At 46.2% G+C, this 22,334-nt stretch overlaps 1 protein-coding gene across 4 annotated transcripts in view; it reads left to right on the top strand.

Moving 5' to 3' along the window:
- Window positions 1-22,334, top strand: part of LOC138569217 (cold-inducible RNA-binding protein A-like) — a 79,649-nt gene that overhangs the window by 7,807 nt on the left and 49,508 nt on the right. For all 4 annotated transcript variants that reach the window (XM_069647005.1, XM_069647034.1, XM_069647016.1 and 1 more), the window contains exon 3: window positions 5,397-5,503. In XM_069647005.1, coding sequence (XP_069503106.1) covers window positions 5,397-5,503 — 107 coding nt within the window. The remainder of the gene's footprint in view (window positions 1-5,396; window positions 5,504-22,334) is intronic.

Below are 22,334 nucleotides of genomic sequence, written 5' to 3'. Positions count from 1 at the left end.
AACATGTTGAAATTCTTTAGACTAGGAGGAATGTCTGAAACACTGTGCCTTTTTAATATTGCATTATGGAAGCCCTACAATAACATACATTTTTTTGAATACTTTGTCCCATTGATTAGACTTGTTTTATTTAAATGTGTGAGCACATTAAACCTTACATGCAAAACAATGTGTGAATAACTGGGCCATGCTTAAAATCTAACATTTAAGCGCTGGAGTTGAGAACTGCTTTCCAGCTGGTGCGAGTATGTGGTCTTTCATTAGCACCGCCTTCTCCAGAGCCTCTGTCAGATTCTGACGCGGCTCCTCCTGTGGACGCTGCTTCCACTCACTGTTAACCCTGGATGCCTTCGATGATTTGTTGCCCGCAGATGGCAAACCAGAGGAGCGCCCGATCAGGGTCACTCCTCCAGATAAAAAAGCAAAAATGTTTGATCACCCCACAGAACAGAGGAAACCCTCCTTCCTCTATCAATGACATGAACAGGCTTACAAAACTGTAATGTCTAGTCTAGTCCTGCTCTAGATGACATCTGGGGGGACAGCTTACTTACTATGAAGAATCTGTTAACAGCACAGACCATTTTGTCGAAAAATATAGGGAACCAGCCAATTCCCCCAAATGTCTCAGCGTCCAGCCCAGTCCTGACTTGGCTGTTTTTTCAGGGACAGGGAAGGAAGACAGCTGGACGCCTTCAGCAAACAGATTATTTCAGCTGCAGCCAATACCATCCAAACTATCAATTATCTCGCCATTTTTGGCCAGTTATGATCAGGAACTATGGCATGAATCGGGCCCCATCCTTGATTCCCTGCCCGATGATAAGGAGGAAGCCTTTGCGTTACTTCATAATGGTGAATCTGCATCAGATCATGCTATCTCTGTGGCTGTGAACATTGCTGATACTGGTTTCTGTCAAATGGCAATGGAGTGGTGCTACGTCGCAAAGTTGGCTGAAAGCCATCAACATCCGCCCAGATGTCCAGGCCCAGGTTGTAGATATGCCTTTCGATGGAGAAAGTAGATGATACCCTACAGGCCTTTAAAACGGACACCAATACTCCCTGATCCGACGGGCGCTTTGCAACAATGTTTCACTTACCAGTCCTTTTGGTGCAAACAGATCCATTGCTTCAGTTCGGGCCGTGATTATGGACCACTCTCAGTCCTACAAAGGAGTGACCTATTCATCAGATGACTACTTCAAAATCAGGTGACAGTCATACAGAGGCCATCAACGGCACTGATGATCTTCACAGGGCAAGGGCCAACCCAGCAAGCAATCTTGACTCTGACATAGCACCTCCCCTCCACTTCTCAACCCTAGTGGGAGGGTGACTCTCCTTGTTCTGTCATCAATGGAAACACATTACGATGGCCGAATGGCTGCTTTCACGCATAGCCCAGGGCCATATACTGGAATTTTCCACCAACTTCCCACCAGCCTATCCACCAAGAAAACGGAAAAAACAGCTTCACACGCTCCAGCAAGACGGTTTGAACTTTTTTCAACAGGAGCAGCAGAGCTGGTCCTCAGTGCTTAGTGGAACCAGGGCTCTAACCCATGCTTTTTTCTTGTCAAGAAGAAATCAGGTGGTTGGGGGCCCATATTATAAGTCCAAGTTTCTTCACTTCCAGTCCTTTCCGATGATCAGGAGCTCCTGGATGCCGACTGGCAACAAATCTCTGGCCATTGGGACAGCAAAATATTCCTCAGGTCCAGTCTACGATACCCTGAGTTGGTGGTCGGATATCACTCAACTTCCAGAGGGAGCTCTGTTCATCATCCCTGCTCACTAAGTAACAGTGACAACAGATGCGTCCATGGAAGGGTGGGGAGCCCACACCACAAATCTTCATGCCAGGGGCCTCTGATAGTTAGAGAAAAAGTCCCTGCACATCAGTCCTCGACTAAGGGCATCCTTCTGGGCTTTGAAGTACTTCCTACCCCACATGCCAAGGGAAGGTGGTTCGTGTGTTCACAGAAAACACAGACACCATGTTCTATATTTGGGAACAGGGCGGCACCAGATCTCCTTTCCTGCCACCCATAGCCAGTCTCTATGGAAGTAGACCATTTTGCATGGGATGTTCCTATCCCTGTTCCACCTGCCAGATATCCACAATTTCATGGCAAATCCCCTCAGAAGTGAACTCCGTTCTTGCCATGAGTGGTGGGAACACCCCCGCAGTCAAGTTCTACTTCTATTCCAGACGGTTCCATGTCATTTCCACAAAGTAAATTACTTGTGGTAATTTACTTTGTGGAAATAACTTCTGCAGTTTACTTCGAAATGTAAGGTCCCCTCAAAGCCCCACCCCATTTCACTATAACCCTTACTCCAAACCTCTGCCCACTACCCCTTTAGCCCTTTAACCCACAAAAAAATACATTAGAAAGTAAGCTGCCAATGTAATGTTCACAAAGTAAATTACCACATAGTAATTTACTTTATGGTAACAACGTGAGACCATTCCAGATATAGGAGACACCAGACATAGATCTCTTTGGCACCAAGGACAGGTTAAAGTTGCCTGCATTCGTTAGCAGGTTCCTGCTACCGGGCAGCCTGGGCGATGCCTTCATGTTTCGGAGGAGAGACCAGTTCCTATGGACTTTTTGCCCCGTTCCCGCTCATACCAAAACTCTTATATTGCTATCTCCTGCATCCCTAGAGGTCGCCCACATTGACATGCCCCAGAACTGCAGAGACATCTTGGCGAAGGCTCGAGCGCCTGTTGCCCTCTCATGCTATAACAGTAAATGGAAAGGCTTCACTGTGTGGTGTGCTGCTCTTGGGGTGGATGCTCTCCACTTCCAAACGCAACATGTTCTGGAGTACTTACTCAAGAGCCCATGCCTCTATCGGGTTTACTTGGCCACGATATCTCGTTTCACGCACTCCTCAGCTAATGCAATCAATGTGGTCCCATCGATCCATCAAGGAATTTCTTATGGGACCCTTTAGTGCCTTTCCACCAATGCATGCACCCGCTACTGCAGGGGAACTTAATTTCATACTCTTCAAATGAATGGACCATCCATTTGAGCTTTTTACATAAGGCCGGACTTTAAGTTCCTTTCATGGAAAACAGATGCCTTGGTCGCCATCACCTCAGCCAGGAGGGTTGGCGAAGTCCAGGCTCTATCCTCCAAACCACCCTATTTTGTTTTCCCCAGATGCACAGTCCTTATGATGATGACCCTTACGTTCATGCCTAAAGTACCGTCTTTGTTTAACCAGAAGGAGCCTCTGGTGGTGCCAGTGTTCTTCGTCTGTCCTTCTAAGCCTGCTGAATGCTTCCTCTCTGGGTGTCATGTGAGTTCTTAGGTACTATGCTGCCCATACCGAGCCATTATGGAAGACCTCACAACTGTTTGTGGCAATTGGTCAGACTGCTATGGGAAAAGTCTAAGTCTTCCATCTTCAGATGTCTTTCTTCTTACATTTCCTTTTGCCACCAAGTTGCTAACAGGCCGCTTCCAGGTCAGCCTAAGGTACATTCCACAAGGGCTGTCTCATCTACTGCTGCCTTCTTCTCCGATGCTCCTCTGGAGGTCCCTTCATACCTATACCATGTTTTACTGTACCAACAAAAGAAACTCAATGGAGGAGTCCAAAGTTGGACAAGCAGTCCTTTGACATGTTTTCACCTAAAGGAGAGCTTTATCCTCCTCACGTTTTGTCACCCAAAGGAGAGATCTATCATCCTCACGTTTTGCATTATATGCAGCGAAGTATGTTTATGTACTGCTATGTATTGTATTGAAACATGTGAATTTAGGAAAAATCCAATGCTGGAGAAGGAAAAGGTTACTTAGATGTTTCACCTGTTCCCCAGCATCAGTATCTTTTATAGATTCACATGTGAATGCATGTCCACTGCAGAAAAATGTCTACCACAGGACTGCACTCTATAAAATCCTTAACCCTGGCCATAGAGCTGGTTACTAATGAGAAAATGTAGGTGTGTCACATGAAAAACGTACACTGCTCCACAAAAAGCTCCTGCTAATAAACATATGTTATCTGTCAATAGCCCCAAGATGCCCCTCTGAGGGTGAACGCGTGCTCCACAAATACACGTTATGTTATGTACACACGGATTGGTGTTTAGAGCAGGGAGCATGTCAACAGAGGGTTCTGTACATGTCACACCTGCATTCATTTTAGTTTGGGCTATTAGGTGGCGATTGTCTATAAACCAAAACTATTGCATCAGAGTACAAATAGGGAGAAATGGCATATGGAGAGGCACACACAGCTTGTAGGTGCTGTTTGGTTATTTGCCAACCATTTATTGCCCATGGTCATGCTAATCCCTATGGCCATTCCCACCCAGTTCCTGCCCCTCCCCACCTAAAACATCTCTTCATGGGAATTCTTTGAGCTTGCTTTAATCAAGCCGTACCATCAAACGTTGCACTCGCTTGTCAGTGTTTTTTCAAAGCACTCTTGTGAGAGTTGTTTGGGCATCATTACAAGTTTGGAATTAACGTGCTGATAATTCCAGTTACTTGCACATTTCCAGACTGGCAAACTACAAGTTTGCCGGTGGGGTGTTCGGACTCCAGCCAAGAGCTTGGAGGTAAGTCAGGCCCCCCAGCGGCAAATAACAGCTGGTATTACTGGCACCAGTATTTCCGGTGATACTGACAATCCCCCCATGCAGGCCTATAGAATGGGGATTAACATACCAGGGCCAGCACCTGTAATCTGCTAGTAATTCAGATAGATCAGGCGCCGGTATCGGTATTACTGTTTGCCAATGACCTGCCCGATTTACTGGCAAGATACCGGCAAACTTGTAATGAGGCCTGTGACTTAATTGGAGCTGTAAACTTGCTACTGGTGTAATACAAATTTCTTCACCAGGTCTGCCTTCAGCCACTTGATTTATAAGTACTCTGTGCGTCCGTCACCATAGTCCTGTTAAAAACAGCATTGGCAAAACCAACAGTTTTGGCTTCTGTATACGTATTAGGCATTTGCCAGACATAGCTATTAGATGCCCAAGTACTTGTACCATTTTGGAACTGCTACCATCACTGTCCAGTTAATGCCACTAAGACAGCGCCCGGCACGTGCCTTTCCCATGCCAACACAAAAGTCAAAACTGTTGGCATTGCCAATGCTTGTTTTATATTGAATTCTTTACTGCTCTGCCTCAACCTCCAGTTCCAACCCCTTTCGAGGCAACCTTCCACAAGCATGGAGCAAAGGGGGCGTAACGTAGTAGTTCATAATTATAAAACTGTCAATTGTCTCCCGAAGTGACTCCTCCTATTAGCCTTGTATGGAGTATATCGTAAAATAATCATTCCACTACTAGGCTGGCTGGCATAACAGATGGTTCATAATAACATTTCCCCCCTTTTCTTTTCTTCTTTCAGTTGTGGTAGTAAAAGACCGGGAGACAGGCAAGTCCAGAGGGTTTGGTTTTATCACTTTTGAGTGTAAAGATGACGCCATGGATGCATTGCAGGCTATGAATGGAAAGGTGAGCTTTGTTTTTTAACCTTTGCTTGGTAAAATGAAAATACATAGTTTTACTGTGAATTTTAGACTAGTTGGGAAATGCAGGGATCGAAATAAAGATTTAATGAGAAGGAGCTAAAAGCAGCTACTGGGTATCGAGCATCATTCTGCGAGCTGAAACGACCCCTGTGGAAGCAGGAGCAATTGAATAGTGTGCCATAAATGTAACTTCCAAATGAAATTCAAATCATTATTTTTTATCTTTTTTTTATATGACCATTTATGCTTTTACATGTCTAGCTGTTTCCTAATGCTACTCAATACACATTCCAAAACTCCAGTGGACGGCTGGTTTATAATGGGCGACGAGGCGCTGACATGCTATTCGTTATTGAAGCCAACCCCTTGAAAATACTATGGGCTCCCCAGCTGCAGCGAGGAGCTGCGGATGCGCTCCTGGGCTGGTTTTATATTGTTAGGGAAAGGTGGTTTCCTTCAGATTACAATATTGGGGCGTCCATGGGCAATGCGCCATGCAAGGCCGAGGGCCTTTTGCTTCTCGAGCACTGGATGGCCCAGTAGGCTTACAGAGACAGGCTTACTGCTTTCAAAAAAGTGTGAAGGGGTGCTCCAGCGTTTCCCTGTGCTTTGAGAGCCTGGGTCTGCAAGTTGGTGCACCGGAGCCACCAGAAATATCAGGAATCGGGAAGGGAGAGGTGCTTAATACCACCTCCTGCTTCCTGCCTCGGAGGGCTATCTGCAGCAGCATATCGGCAATTGCAAGAATCCAGAGCTGTCCTCCATAATCTCTCTGTTTCTCTTTAATGTGCATATGTAGTGTGTGAGCCTATGCGAATGGGTGGATGGCAGAAGTGTGGCAGAACCTCTGCATTGGGCATATATAATATATATTTGTGTATATAAAACAATTTAGATTAGTATCATCCTAATTGAAGGCACCATCATCTCACTTACAATGTATTCATAACCCTGGCTCATTCAGCTTTTGACATGATTGTATAAAATAAGATTCACACATATCTCCAAAAGGCAAAGAAACATTTGGATATCATTTTTAATTGTTATAGAAGCATGTGTGAAGTTGAAGAGTCACAGAATTCACACTCTTAAAGTGAGACGTATTTAAGGCTATGCCAAACAACACATTGTATCTTCTGAAAATTCTGCTGCGCCCGAAGCTTTAATCTCATGTTGACTCCTCTCGCTGTTTAATTTTGCCACATTCAGAATTACTCATTGTGACTGTTCAACTCTTTGCTGCGCACAAAGGTTTAAGTCACTGTTGCACCGTGCAACTGTTTAAATCTTGCTACACTCAAACCACACACCGTGACTGCTTTAAATTCTGCTGCACCCAAAGGTTAACATGCTGGTGATTCCTCTCGCCGATATGCTTGCTGCATTCTGAAGTACACATTGTGACTGCTCTAATTCTTGCTGCAAACAGTGGTTTGAGTTACTATTCTGACATAGCCACTGTTTGAACCTTGCTACACTCAAACTACACAGCGTGACTGCTTTCAATTCTGCTGCACTCTTACTTAGCCTCATGGTCTGCCTCGCTGTTTAATTCTTGCTGCATCTAGATGTTGTGACTGTTTAATACTTGATGTGCACAAAGGTTGGTCCCAGCCACTGTTTGAATCTACACTCCACAGCTCAATTCCCAACACGACTTCAGACCCAAACCCTACGGGCCGTTACTACGCCCAATTACAGTGCGTTGTACATTTCCCCATAGGGCAGACCTGACATTAGTCCATCTACAACCCACAACCTAGCACTTGATCACCATTGACCGGTCATCAACCCTGGGCACCCACACTCTAGCACAAAACCCAACAACCACAGAGAGACCTTCGCCACCACAAGGCAGCCCAGGGTGACCACAAGGAATCTTCATCTGTGTGAACCCGACACCAGCACAAAAACCAACGACCGCAGAGAGGCCTTTGCCACTGTGAAGCAATACTGGAACAACACACAGAGGCCTTGCCCTTATGTACCCGACTCAATACAGAGAATATAGAGGCCTGCACCACAGTGAAGCAGATTTATATACAGCATGGCACACACCAGCCTAAAGGAAGCTGGGAAAGCATAGAAACATAACTGGAGACAAGGAAATAACCTACCCAAGAGGGCACACGGCCCAGGAAAACAACATACATCACAAACTTAACCCAAATAATAAACACATACCACGGACATGCCTCGATACATGAAAGTCAAAGAAGCAAGAAAGGAAAACAGAAACAGGTGGGTAACCTCAACCCACCACAATTTAGAACACCTTGGTACCCAGTGGGGACACCTCTTAACGGTCTAAGGATACAGAACAAGAAAAGAGCAAACACAGAATACATCCCACGGTACTTCTCCACCAATGATTCCAACTCAATAAATATCAGACAACCGTCAAATACCCCACAAGCAAGAACCTAAACAAACCTGGATCCCACCAGGACGCCAAACCATAAATACCAAAACGCAAAACACAATAACTCGGAAAACACTTTCGACAATACCCCAATAAGAATCAGGGTCAAGCTCGTGTCCATAACTATTAACACTCCCTACATCACCAAAGACTGGAAAAAAGTGCCCACACACAAATAACCACTCAGCTGGCACAAACCAAAACTAAGCAACCCTGCCATCAACCTAATTGGACTATTCAAAGAGGAGACAGAACACCCAAGAACAATTTCAACTAACAGCCCCATCCAAGAGAGAATTCCAAGCAATGAAAACCTGACAAAAACCACACCGGCTAGGACACACGAAAAAATAGACAACGCCCAAGAGACTAACTGCACTGCAGCATACTCAATGTAAGTGCTATAGCAAAACACAAAACAGAAATGTAAGATCTCCGAAGCGAGGGAGGCGCAGACATACGTTTCCTCACAGAAACCTGGCTAGCAGATAACTACAAGACAATCATGCAGAAAGCCATACTGGACAATTTCAAACTAAAACATACCAATAGAGCAAACCCAAGAGGAGGCGGAATCACAATGATGCACAAAGAGCACATCTGCGCTGCGCCACTCTCCTCAGCTGAAATAGAAGACTGCAAATCCCTCCTCTTCAAGATCAACCCTCATCGACATAGTGTTCCTTCTGATCTACAGGCCGCCGTCCTACAACCCAAAATATGCAATGAAATTCACTGACTCAGTCACCAACCTTTCTACCTACTAGGATAAACTAATCATCCTGCGAGACTTCAACATCTAGTTTGAAAGAGAGAATGAAACCACAGCTAACTCACTGTGTGCCCTCCTGAAACCCTTCACTTTAAGCAAATAGTAAACGGATCAATCCACAATGCTGCAAACACCTTGGATTCAATCTTCTGCAGAGAAGGGCTCTGTGTAACTGCCGCACCGATACCAATGGTATGGAGCAATCACTACCTGATACCATTCTCCATGAAACTTCAAACTTGCATACTACCCGGAAATGCAATATCACACACCACAAGGAAAAGAAACTGGAACAATCTTGACTTGGAATCCTTAACAGATCTGCTGGAATTTCTTCTACCGAACAGCACTTAAGCAATAATCTCTGTGCTGCGAGGGCATTAACGAGTCACAGGGCCAATAGTTACAGGCTACAATGACCAGGACCATTTAAACATAGAGAGGAAAAGGGGCGAGATTTGTATATATCTGGTGCAGTAGTTATTATGCGTGAGTGGAGACTGGTCCAGTCTACTTTCATATGGGGAACACCATCATTGTACAACCGCTAGTACAGAGTAAACCCTAGAATTGCCTGTCATCCTGTGGCTAACCATATCGATTAGGAGCGAACATCCTAAGATTTAACCACTTTTTAGGTTTAAACTTGCCTTTCCTTGTGCAGAAAACATTTACTTCCTTTAAAGATAAATGAAGTACATTAAAAAACTCTGGGTGAACATTTAATTTAGTCAAAATAACTGTTGTCCTCTCTCTAGTCTGCCCCACTCCACCTCTGAAAGGTAGGTCTTGGTTTTCTGTACACTGCTCCACACTGCTCCCAGTTGGTAAGCTAATGGAATCTCAGAAGCTCTGACCTACCTACATTGGCAACGCTCTTTGACCACCAAAAAGATATGCTTTGAGCACTGCCCATAACACTGCCCTTTTTAAAAAGTATTGCTTGGAATCATGGTTGAGTACCTTTTTAATTTCAAGTGGTTCTTCAGCATATAGTTGTGGCTTTAATAACTCCTTGTCCATTGGTTATCCATGCTTCTTCTGCAGCAGGTCTAGCTGGAAAAATACTCCACAGGAATTGACCATAGTTGCTAAACATTTGGAAAATGGAATCGCAGTATGTGAACTCTCTGTATGTGCCAGTGATGAGCCCCCTCTATACAATAGGCCCCAGAACGACAACGGTCCGTTTCTTTTTTTTTTCTTTTTGATTTGTTTTTGGTAGCAAAATTTAATTTACACCTTTACAAAAATGTGTAAAATAAAATTACACATTTCATAACAAAATCAAAGTATTCTTTTGTATAAAACACAAGATATAAAACTACTTATACATCAAAGGTTATAATACAACAAATCTAAAATTCATAAACATATATTTAAATATAATACAATCTGAAACTAATTATTTATTTTTTCCCAAGTTTTTTTTCATAATAATTTCAGTTTCCTCCACCACACTAGTAGACTCTTTATAATTAAAATTTACTGAGTCGTCAATTTAGAAGAATATTCATATACATTCAAAAATCTCACCTGTGGTCATCAATAGAGAGGAACGCTTGTCTCTCCTTTTATGATACCAAACTCCATGATGCCAGTTATAATGCAATTGATGGTATAAATACGATTTAGGTGCCAGTACGGCATCTATGGCCTTCACAGTATACATGGATTTGTTTAATAGCGAGAGGTCTTCCTCAATCATGTTCACAAGTCGTACAGTTGCTAGCATGATGGAATTAGACTGGCCCCACATACAGCGCAGCCAAATCAAATGGCGCTCAAAGCTGGAGTATGAAACCAAAAAAGGTCCCAAGCAGCGAATCCTATGTTGCTCAAAGTGTGTGCAATACATAAGAAAATGTTCCAAAACTTCAGATTCCCCAGCTATGGAACAAAACTGGCAACGCTCACACTGCCACAACTCTTTATAACCTGACAAATTCCTGATACGAGATCCCGTATGGATGAGATCCAGGCGGAATCTCATGTATGTCCTTCTAGCATATTTGTCAGGAAAACGCAAGACATAGGGCAAGCGTGGAGAAATGGCATGGCTAAATTTTGCATAAGTGCTAAATGAAGAGTAGCCTGAGATTAAGTCAGAATTACGCGCCTATGCATTCCTAAAGAATCTAGTTTTGGCTTTCCCCGGAGAGTCAATTAGGTCCTGCTGCGACATATTCAAAGTTCTCAAAATCGCAGACATACGTAGCTTAAATTCGACAATAGATGCCGGGTGTTCTTCAATAAGCATTAACCTAAAATCCTCATAAAGAGAATTGGCTGGAGGCGAGATCATTTTATTAAATGAGATTATCATACGCCAATCATATTTGGCTGCCAGGGGATATAGTCCCAATTCATGTAGGAGAATTGCATTAGGCAAATAACCAGGGTGACCTAAGACCCTTTTCCAAATTCTGCCTTGCAGAAGATTTAATAATGGCCCCATATTCAACAAACAGGCATCCAAGGTGTAGAGTAAAATAGGCGCTACTTTCATGGTGTAATAGTACAGCAGTGGCATAAGGGAGTATCTACAATACCTAGAGAAAATAATTCGCATCTGGGCAGATAGATGGTTAAGCTTGGTATCCAGCACTGTGCGCCACTTGCCGACAGACATGCCATTTGATATATGGCAACCCAAATACATGATCTCTTCCCTCATCATGATTGGTTGTGAGTTTACGACATACTTAAATCTCAAAGTTTTCTTCTTGTTCGTAAAGGCTATAATTTTTTGCTCCAGCAATAACGTGTGCAAGGATAGTTGCATTTAGAGTGGTACTCGTATTCTTTCTGAAACCCGTTTGAAATTTAGAATAAAGACCCTTGGACTCAATAATTTTCTCCAAATCGTGAAGAAGTAGAATCGCAAAGATTTTAGCCTCGGTGTCGATTAGAGAAATCGGGCGATAATTTTCAGGACAGGAAGGATCACCCCTCTTAAATATCGGGACTATGTTTGCAGTTAACCAAGATGGTGGAATTTCCCCAGAGTTAAAGATGGTTTCGAATTTGGTATTTATAATTTCTGCCCACATGGCAGGGTCCGCTTTATAGAGACAAGGGGGAAGCCCGTCTGGTCCTGCAGCCTTAGAATACGACAGCCTCGAGATTGACCAAATTATGTCTCTAATGCTCCAATTAAACCGAGGGATCCTGGTAGAGTCTAGCAATATACCAGGAAGAAATTGGAACTTATAAGGTAGTTGATATTTTGCAGTTATATACGTCTGCCATGTCTGATCAGAAATACAATTCTGCATAGATGGCACGACATTTTTTGGGTCAGCTTTTAGAGTACGCCATATAACTCGAGTGTCATGTGAAGTGATGGCACGGATTAAAGTACAGTTCTCTTCATTGTGTCTCGAGATCCGGGCGAATCTTAAGTTTTGTTTGTACTGTGAGATGATTTGATTCCGCCTTTCTCTGAGACTTTCAGTGCCTAAAACATTATATTTTAGTTGTCTTAGTGCTTTGTTTTTTCCCTTTTCAACAGTTTACATTTCTGATCGTAGATGTGTGTATGTTTCACACTACTGTGGTTTTTACAAAATTTGAGCAAAACGGTGTCAACTATTTTGGAGTAATCCCTATCAGATAATTTTATTCTTAAGTTGGCACCATATTAGTCAACTCGCAGTGTTTCTCGAGATATGTGTTTAACAATCTGATCGCACAAGGCATTGTTCCACCTGATTGAGTGCTGAGGGCGATCAACTTCTACTGCTGTTAGTGAACTATTTGCCCCTAGCATTTGACATTTCAATTTCAATGATGTTATAAGTTGTGCATGATCACCGATCAATATAGGCTCTATTACTAATGGGGCCATGTAAGCTATAAGATTACGAGATACAAAGATAAAATCTATCATTGACTTCTTAACTCCTCTTTCCCATGTAATTTTTGATTTCATATCGTGTGTTGCCAAGAGATCCATGTCCCAATCAGTTAAGAGTTCTCTAAACTTGGCTCCTCTAATGCATGCTAGGGTTGCGAGTTTAGATAGGCTAGTTTCATTCACATTTCTACAGTCACAATTAAAATCGCCACCAAGGATGATCTCACAGTTCTGCTTCAAGATCATCAAACATCTCTTCAATAGTTAAATTGGCAGGGTTCCAATATAGTGAGATGATAATTAATGATGGATATCTGATTGAGGGTATATTAAGATGAACCCCTAGTAAACTCGGAGAGTTCCAAACTAGATTAGGTTGGGCTTTAAATTAAGTATTTATTGCAATCGATAAGCCCCCAGATGGGCGGCCTGATAGATGTCTCTTAGCTAATGAGTTAAAAGTAACATAACCAGGGATAAGTAGTGGTTCTGTTTTCATCGACTCTTGAATTATGATTATAGTTGGTCGATTTTATGATCTTTATGGTCTCGCATGATGCAAGGAACTCACAACCGTTTAATTTATGAATTAGTAAGTTTTTGTAAGCATATAGAAAAAGAACTTATTTTGACTGGAGAATGAAATGTCTAGTTGGTAAATTGATTGATATATTTTCTCTTGCACCTGTATTTTAAATTGTATCTTGAAGTATTTTAAAGTATTGTGTACTAATGCAAAAAAAATGTGTAATTTCAAATGTTTAAAATTTTCTTTTTCTTTTTTACATGGATTTTAACTTGTTCTTTTGCAAAGGTTCTACTCGAAATTATTCTTGTAAATGAACTAAATGCAAATAAAAAAAAAAAAGGCTATAATATGAGATTTAGCTGAATTGATTGTCATATTGTTCAGAACACAGTACTCATGGAAAATGTTTAATTTGTTTTGAAGCACTAAGGGTACCTTATCAAATAGAATGACATGTTTAACGGTCCGTTTCTTTTTTCCTATCTAGCAGTCTTTTCTGCTATTTTGGGTGCAATCTTCCACTCTCTCTGTACCATTTTGTGTTTTGTGACTAGTTTTGTGTTTTTTCTTTTTAAGGCCTTGCCCTGCAGACTACTGTTTTTTTAAACCAAATGTTTTAGTTTTTTTCATAACTATATTAAACTTTTTCTAAATTCCTTTCTCTTACCACCAGAGGTCGCATGATGCATGTCACTGGTTTCAAAGCATAATGGCGGTGCACATGCACCCTCTCAGCTGCAGACCCGTACAGTCTGTCTCACATATGGTGCATTTGTGTTTTCATTGCTGGAATTGCAATTGTGTCCCTATAGAGTTGTCTTCAGCACATGCAGGCAAAAGGAAGGGGTCCAGAGCCACAGTCTACAGTGGCATTTTTCCTCAACCGCTGACCTCTGAGATAGGTAAGGGAATGTGTGTACTAGGCCCCGTGTGGGTGGTGGAATGGTAAAAGTAGCCGGGTTGGGCGATTCGGGGGACGGCTGGAAGTCGTGGGAGGGGCTGGGGCGGACAGGAAGCTGGAGGCGCCAAGTGGAACCAGCTCCGCAGTTGGAGGACAGGCAGGTTTCGTGGGTTGTAGCCTGGCAGAGGCGCACAGTGGCGCAAAATGCCCCATGACAGGGGGGGCAAGAGTGCAAAGGAGCACAGTTCTCTGCCTTACCCTGGGGGATTTCATGCTGCTGTGTTCCTGCGTCCGGGCCCGTGCTGGCGCCCTGCCTCCACCAGAGTACTTTTCCATCCCACCCACCCTGAATGTCGCAGTTCGGAGGGGGGGTAGGAGGGGAATGAGGAGGACCACAGAGACATTAGACTCCGGAGCTGGAATTATGGGTAGTGGATGGCGCAGTATGCCGCTGTGCAGAATTCATGGACTGCTGCCGGCGGTCCCGGCAGGGGAGAGGGTGTGGGGTGGGGTTAAGAGGCAAGTTTTGTAACAAATAGTCGGCCTCCTTGGATCGCCCCCCCCACACAACGGGGCATGGTGGGGAGGGAATAGGGCTTCACCACCATGCACTTTCCTGAAGGGCGCAGGGCGTGGTCCGCCTGGACCACCTGTCCGTATTAGATGATTTATTGTCCTTTGTGATGTGTGGTTTTTAAGTCGCATTTTTGGTTATAATGTTTGATGTAAGGTATACAAATGTGTCTGATATGGCATCCAAAAGAGAAGGTGTCATGTGTGTTGCACATGTCCCGGCTGTCCCCCCTGCAGACCCCAAAGCTGCTCTCCAGGATTATGAACTTGCTGCGGGTTTGTTTAGTGACAGTCAGTTTGGTTTCTTCTGGCACTCTGTTATCCTTCAGGCCTACCAATGCACTTGTTGTAGCTACTGCCAATGCTTCAGTGCTGGAATCCCTTGCCCCTTCAACCAAGACAGGAGTATTATTGTACTGAAGAGGGCATTAAGGCCTTTTCTTCGTTCTGCACAGGTCTTGCCAGCCCAGATGTGTGACGAAAGGACAACTGCTCTGCAGGAGTACAGGGATAAGGAGTGGCTAAAGTGGCAACTTAGCCCCACACTACAACTAAACCAGCAGCAATCGCCATCATAAAGCTGAAACCGGCATAGCCCAATAGGTATACCTTTGTCTCTGTAGTGCCAACTGAGGGCAGGCTGTACTTTTCAGAAGGTTTATGAGCTGCGACAGAAGCAATCCAAACACTGTGGGGTGTTACCAAAATAAAGGAATGTTCAACAAAGGTTCTTTAAAATTAGGATCTTTAAATAAAGTAGCAAAAATGCACACAACTAATAAAAACACCATGGCCCAACCCTGTAAAGGGAAAACAGAGAAGTAGATTTTCAGAATACAAGGGCATTCTGGGTTTGTAAATAGGAGTGCTCAGGCAAAGATTTCAGCAGCAAAAGTCAAAGTGTTTGAGTATGTCTGACACTAGCTAGACACTGGGGTCCTTTAAGGTGGACCACTGGGAAAGGGCCTCTTCAAATACATGATGTCCTGTCTTTGGGTCTCATCAGCAGCCAGCCAGGATTTTCATTATCAAACCTTGAGTCAGGGAGCTTTGAGGGTCCACTCTAGGAGCATTGGCGAAAGGTTCCAACGATTTGGTTCAGTTCAGCAGCAATGATTGCTTGAGGGTCGAAGAAGCTGGTAGATGACAGGCGAGTCTGCAGCACTTGTATACGCAGTGGACTCGGATGCATAGAAGGGAAAACCTGCCATTGGCAGCAAGCAGCTTGACAGGCTCAACAGTGTTGGGGGACTGCATTGTTGTTTGGAGCTCAGAGATGCTGGTAGCCAGCAGGCGGTGTAGAGTTGGGGATACTAGAAGACTTGGTGGGTCTCAGATGTAGAGATGGCATCAAGAGAACTCAGAGAAGCAGTTGTGGTTTAGAGTCTAGGTCTAAGATGACTGGTTGTTCCCTTGCTGCAGCCTGGACCGTGCCGAAGTTTTCCAAAATGGCTTGGAGGCGGTTCAGAGATACAGGGGGAGACGAGGATTGCTTTCTCGCTTCTTTGGTTGCTGGGAAACCCATTCTAGGGACTCAGTGTGCCAAAGTAAGTCCTTTTTTCTGCCCTTCCCAATCAACCTTTCCCAGGTTTATATAGAGCACCTGCATGGTTCTGCCACTCCAGCGGGCAGGGTACTGGGTGTCAGTGTCTCAGAAACCCTTGTCCAGGAAGTTTGTCATCCCAAATACGCCCGTGCGGATGATTGGGAAGACAATTTCCTTGGAGCTCCTGGTCTCGATTTCTCTGGCAGAGGATTTTGGAGTAGACTGTATTGCCATTCAGGTTCCAGTAAGTCTTTCTTCAAGCAGTTTCCAAAGATGAATCTGCTAACGAGGAGCTCTCCACCCTCCTCCCCCCCCAACCGTTGTAAAGACAAAGGCTCAAGAGGATTGGTAAACAACAACCCTGTAGTTAAGGGTCCAATGAGTGGCATGGGGTTGTTTAGGGCGGGGGCACCGTTCCCCATAATGCAGATAGCCTCTGCAGTGTGCACTGAATCTGACTGCACACTGCAGGTAAGCACTCGTCAGTCCATGCTGCAGGTTTATTCTTTCTAAATTAAATAAATAATTGTGGGTGGGCCTGGTTATGGTGTGCAGGCGCAGGGGCGCATCCCATTATAATCGCGTTTTCCACATCTTGCATGATGCTCAAAAGCGTTGTGCAGATATTGTAAGTGTTCCTATAATATTTAGATCAGGCGTCTGGCGGTGTGCCAGAGGTGTGGCCATACCAGTCTGATTCATGCTCAAATAGCACAGCTTCTTTTGTCACTTTCGTTTTGACTCAATGTTAGTGAAACATCCTCACATTTTATTGGCTGTTTTGAAATGTGATATGTACGGGGAACAGGGGTGTGTGGAGCTGCTGTGACTGGGCGGGTGTGGAGTAGTCTGAGCCCAGTTGAGCTCAGCAAGTGGCTATGCAAGAAACCAAGCACCCATGGACCTACTCGCCTCGAGGAGGTAAGTTCATGGCAAGTCATGGTGACTCTGCCACTCTTCCTCCCCATGCTTCCCCCCTGCCTCAAGCCCCTCACTCTATCCCTGGTTCTCCCTGACCCTCACTTTCTCGTAGTGCCCATCATCCGAGCTATTCTGTCCCTATCCTGAGCCTCTCTAATGCCCCTTAGTCACCCTGTGACCCGCACTGTCTCGTGCTTGCTCTCCATGTCAGTCATCCCTGTCTCTCTGGCTCTCACATTCTTGTGTCCTGGCCCCATCCTAGCTCCAGGCCCCTCACTCTATCAGGTTCAAACATAGCCACGCACAAAGTGCCAATTGCCACCACCCCAGTGGTCAGCAGGAAAGCAATCTGAAATGCAAACTATCTGCCCATTTATTGTGTTTAAAATTAAGAGTCATCTTTAATATGCTGTCTGCTTTACCTTTTCATTTTGAAGTAAAGCAGTGAACAGAATGTGTTTTGTTTTGCCAAACCACTTCACAGGTTACTTATAAATTGCCAGTACTCTTACGCCCCGTCCCCTTTCCTCCATAATGCTTGGGCGTAAGGGACGGGAGACGGAACCTTTTTCACCAGAAAAAACCTTCTTCCCCTTTAAATTTAGAGGCCCAGGGAGCATGCACTGCCCTGACTCTGCCCTCCGGCGCCACACCTCAGCCCCTTTTCCGCATCGACGGGAACGGGACAAATTCACCAGCGCTCCTGGGTTTGGCTTCGGCCATGTAATTCCACGCACGGATACTTCTCTTGGTCTTTTTTGTCTTTTTTATCATTTAGGTACTCGGTCCTCAGACGTCACACTCCTCCCCGGCCAAGGTCGAGTAGCTGGCAGAGGGGGTCCTGGCTGAAGTCCTCACATGACGCCCCTCTGCCAAAACGGAGATTTCACTGCAAACCTCCCTCACCAAGAAGGGTTGGCTCAAGCCCCGCTCGGCACAGCCGGTCAGTCGACGCCTGGACGCAAAGCACAGGCAGATGGAGCGGGATACACTCTTGCTCTCTGCCCATCCTCAACCACACTCCTCAGTGATCGCTGCAGCATCACTATACTTCAAGCCTCAGTCGTCCTCAGCCTCCTCCTCTGCAGAGCTGCTAGGCAAAGAGGAGAAGATCTTGTAACGCTCACCTGATTCCCACGGAGGCGCAGGTCTGGCTTCGAGTGCTGATGCTTCTTCAATGGTGAAGCGCAGGACTCTGAAGATGGACAGGAAGGGCCCTCTACTCTGGCTTCTCCGGCTCGCAGGAATATTCCCCTGTGCGTGAAAAGGGAGTATTACCTACTGACTGAGTTACGCTCAAGCCTCCCACTCTCTTCCAACCCTCCATGATACCCTTCCACGATTCCCCGTGAAGTCTCACCTTAGGGTCTGAAAGGACGAGCTCTCCATCCTGCTTCTGACGCAGGGGCGCGTTGAACCCAGTTACTTCACTGGATTGAGGTTGGATGGGAGTTTAGGTAAGCTTGATTATACTGGTAAGGCGCTGTAAAAGTTCTGTTGCAAGTTCAAAAGTTCAAGCTTTAAATAATAATGTTTGTTGTCTTTTTTCAGGTGATGAATGAAGATTCCTTTGGAGACTTCTTGCAACAAAGCGCTGATGTTGATGTCTTTTCCCCATAGGGGCCGGGGTTCGGAATGCCGGAGATATGGCGCCGACCCGAAGTGAAACGTGCAGTTCCAGTAAAGATCTGGTAAGTCCTAGATGAGCGCTCAGGTAATGTTTTTGCATTCGCTCATCTAATGTCTTTGTCTTTTTTCCCCATAGGGGCCGGGGTCCTGCTTGGAAGCAGCAAGACCCGAAATGAAATGGGAATGACCCAACAGGTAAGTCTTAGAAGGAAACAGAGCTTTTCCTATTCCCTTCCTTCTCTCACCTCTTATTCTTGTCTTTTTCTCTAGGCTCTGGGAAGTGGCTGTGTATCCGGATGATCGCTGCTGAAGATGGAGGAACCCAGGAAAGGTGAGTGAAATGCAGCGCTGCAGGGATCGTAACAAAATGCTTTTAAAAATGCTGTCTTCCCTTTCAGGATCGTCGGTGATGTCTCTGTGGTGCAGATTAGCTGGTAGGTCTCTTGTCTCCCTTTGCAGGTGACCCAGGATGCTGACAGGCGTGGCTGAAGTCCAGATGCAGGAGCTGACACGGTGAGCGTCCAGCTGCGAGGAGCAGAACAATGCGAAGCGTGAGTTGCTGATCGGGTGTGGTTTAAATAGCTTTGGAAGAAGTTCCAAGTGTGTATCCTTCCTCCGATCAGGTATGTATCCTTCCCCGACCACACCCGGGTGGAAAGTAGTCCAACAGGTAAAGTAGTTCCTATTCAGGCCTCAAGAGGGCCTGGATGTGGCAGCATGGTCTGCATCAGGTAAGTGCACATTAAAACACTTGAACACATGTCCAGCTTTATGAGCCTCGCGCCTAAGGCGCCAGGACAGAGGTCCAACATGAGCCTGGCACCTAAGGCGCCAGGACTGAGTCCAAAGGGCCCCAGCTTGGGCCTGCTGGCACTCCCATGGGGGAAATTATGCCTGCCTCTGGGGTTGCTGGGTCGGACCTGGCTCCTTGGAGGTAGGCATCATGACAGATCTTGAAGGCTTATGGGAAGAAGCTATATTCCAACGCGTCCTTGCATCTTCGTCAGGTCAACACCGATGCCATGCTGGCTGCCGCCAACCAAAGGTTATGGCGGGAAATTGCAGACTTTCTCCCAGAACTCCCTATGCAGAGCCAATCACGCTTTAAGGCGGGGCTGGCCGAGGTCAAGCTGGTGGCGCACAACCTCATAGAATCCACTGTGGTCCATATTGACACCTCTGGCCGTGCCATCTGTATCGCCACGGACATGAGAAGGACAGCTTGGCTCCGGGCAACAAAATTCAACCTGGACGTCCAGGAACGCATATTAGATCTACCGTTCGAGGGGGGAGACCTCTTCCACTCCTCCACGGACGAAGAGCTGGGCAAGAAGAAAAACAGCTCACAAACGGCCAAGTCTTTATCCATCCTGACAAAGACCACGCCCAAATAGTACACCCAATCTCAGCAGCGCTCCGACAGGACGTACATACGGAGGGTTCTGCGGCTACCAGGAACGGAGATCCAGGCAGCTGGACCGCTCGCCGTCTCAGAACTGGCGCAAGCAACAAAAAGGGGGGGGGTAAAGGCTTTTTCCAGTTACCCTACTCCGCGACAGCCTCTGTGGGAAAGAAAGCATGACACGCGCCTTCCAGTCCACGTGTCTCCAGTCGGGGGCAGGCTTGCTCTCCACGCACATTTCTGGCGCCAGAATTTCACGGACCGCTGGATTCTCTTCGTAGTATCCACTTGGTACCGCTTCCTTATCCCAGCCTCTCATGCGCTCCACTCCCATATGTTGGGACAGCAACTCTTTTGGCGGAGATCCAGTTGCTCGTAGAGAGCCAGGCAGTGGAGGAAGTCCCAGCCTCTCAGCGAGGCTTGGGCTTTTACTCCAGGATTTTTGCCATTCAGAAGAAGAATCAGGCGGGCCTTTCCACCCTCAACCTCTCCTTACCCCTGCAAAAATTCAAGATGGTTACGCCAGCTGTCCTAGCAGAGACATTGTGCAAGGGAGGCTGGATATGCTCCCTGGATCTGAAGGACGCGTACTTACACATCCCGTTTTGGAAGCCACATCGTTCTTTCCTACGGTTCAGGATCATGGGCTACCATCGTCCTTCCTTTTGGCCTCAACTCGGTCGCCAGGGTCTTTACCAGGCTCATGAATACGGTGGCGGCCCTCTTCAGAGTGCAGGGCCTCCACATCTACCGATACCTCGACGACTGGCTCGTCAGGGCTACATCTCTGGAAGTGGTTCACCACTCTTCTCATGCCCTTATGAACACACTTCACGATCTGGGATTCACACTCCATCTCAAGAAGTCACAGTTGCAGCCCACGCAGACTCTCACATTCTTGGGCCTCATCTGGGAAACACACTCAGAGACGGTATTTCAGACATCAAGAGAGCCACCATTCACTTCCTCAGCAGAGAGGTGACCTCGGCATGGTGGTACCAACATCTCCTGGGTCTATTGGCAGAAGTCCTAATAGCTGTTCCGCATACAAGACTGAGGCTGAGGAGGATTCAGCTGCACTTCGCGGCCTCATGGAACCAAGAACGGGGCTCTCAATCCGAGATAATCAACGTTCCTCCATCTTTCCACCCGGAACTAACATGGTGGTTCACGGACTGCAACCTACGGACGGACAAGCCCTTCCGGCCGCCCCCTCCACAGGCCACCGTCACCACGGATTCCTCGCTCGAGGACGATCCTGGACGATCTCTCGGTCCACAGCACCTGGACTCGACAGGAGCGGGAATTACACATCATTTGGCTAGAGCTGAGCGCCATCTGGCTAGCGCTCAAGGCATTCCTACCACTTCTGAAGGGGAAGTTTGTCCCCATCCAGACAGACAACTCGAACAGCATGTACTATGTCAACAAGCAGGAAGGCACCAGATCCCCTCCTCTGTGCAGACTGGCAATCAGCATGTGGGAGTGTGCCCTGGAAAATGACATCTACCTCAAGGCAGTCCACCTCCCGAGGGAATCCAACCTGAAGGCGGACAGGCTCAGCAGGCTGGGAACTGACAATTATGAGTGGCAGCTAAACAACCCGTTATTCAGGAGATATTCAACAGGTGGGGTCATCCCCAGGTGGATCTCTTTTCCACCTGGCACAACAAGAAGTGCCCTCAGTGCACCTCCTGGCCGGGACAGGGCCCCGGCTCTCTGGGCGACGCATTTCGGCTTCAGTGGAACGGCATTATTGGCTTACGCCTTCCCGCCCAAGCTGCTGATTCACAGAGTAATTTGCAAAATCAAGGAGTCTCGCCAACTCAACATCATTCTAATAGCTCCATGGTGGCCAGTCAGGCCATGGTTTTCGGAGCTGCTCAGCCTATCTGAGATGCCCCCGACAGGCTCTGTACATCTTTTGGCGCAGCAGGGGGGCAGAGTCATTCACCCAGTGCCACAGAAACTAGCTCTCACAGTGTGGTACCTGAGCAGGTAACACTGCGGCACCTCAGCCTCTCACAGGCTAATCTGGAGATCATACAGGGCGCAAGGAGCAAGGCTACCAGGGCCCAGTATTAAAGCAAGTGGACCAGATTCTGCCACTGGGCAGACTCTAAGGGAATGGATCCCCTGGCATGCACTTTGGACGACATGCTCTCCTTCTCGGCATGCCTCGCCCACTCGGGTGTGCAGGTTGACACCTGCCGCACATACCTTGTAACCATCGGAGCTTACAGGAACTCGGAGGAGGGTA

The sequence above is a fragment of the Ambystoma mexicanum genome, chromosome 1p (genome assembly GCF_040938575.1).
Source record: "Ambystoma mexicanum isolate Mex_15411 chromosome 1p, UKY_AmexF1_1, whole genome shotgun sequence".
NCBI lineage: Eukaryota > Metazoa > Chordata > Amphibia > Caudata > Ambystomatidae > Ambystoma > Ambystoma mexicanum.
This window is presented reverse-complemented; position numbering and strand designations above follow the sequence as displayed.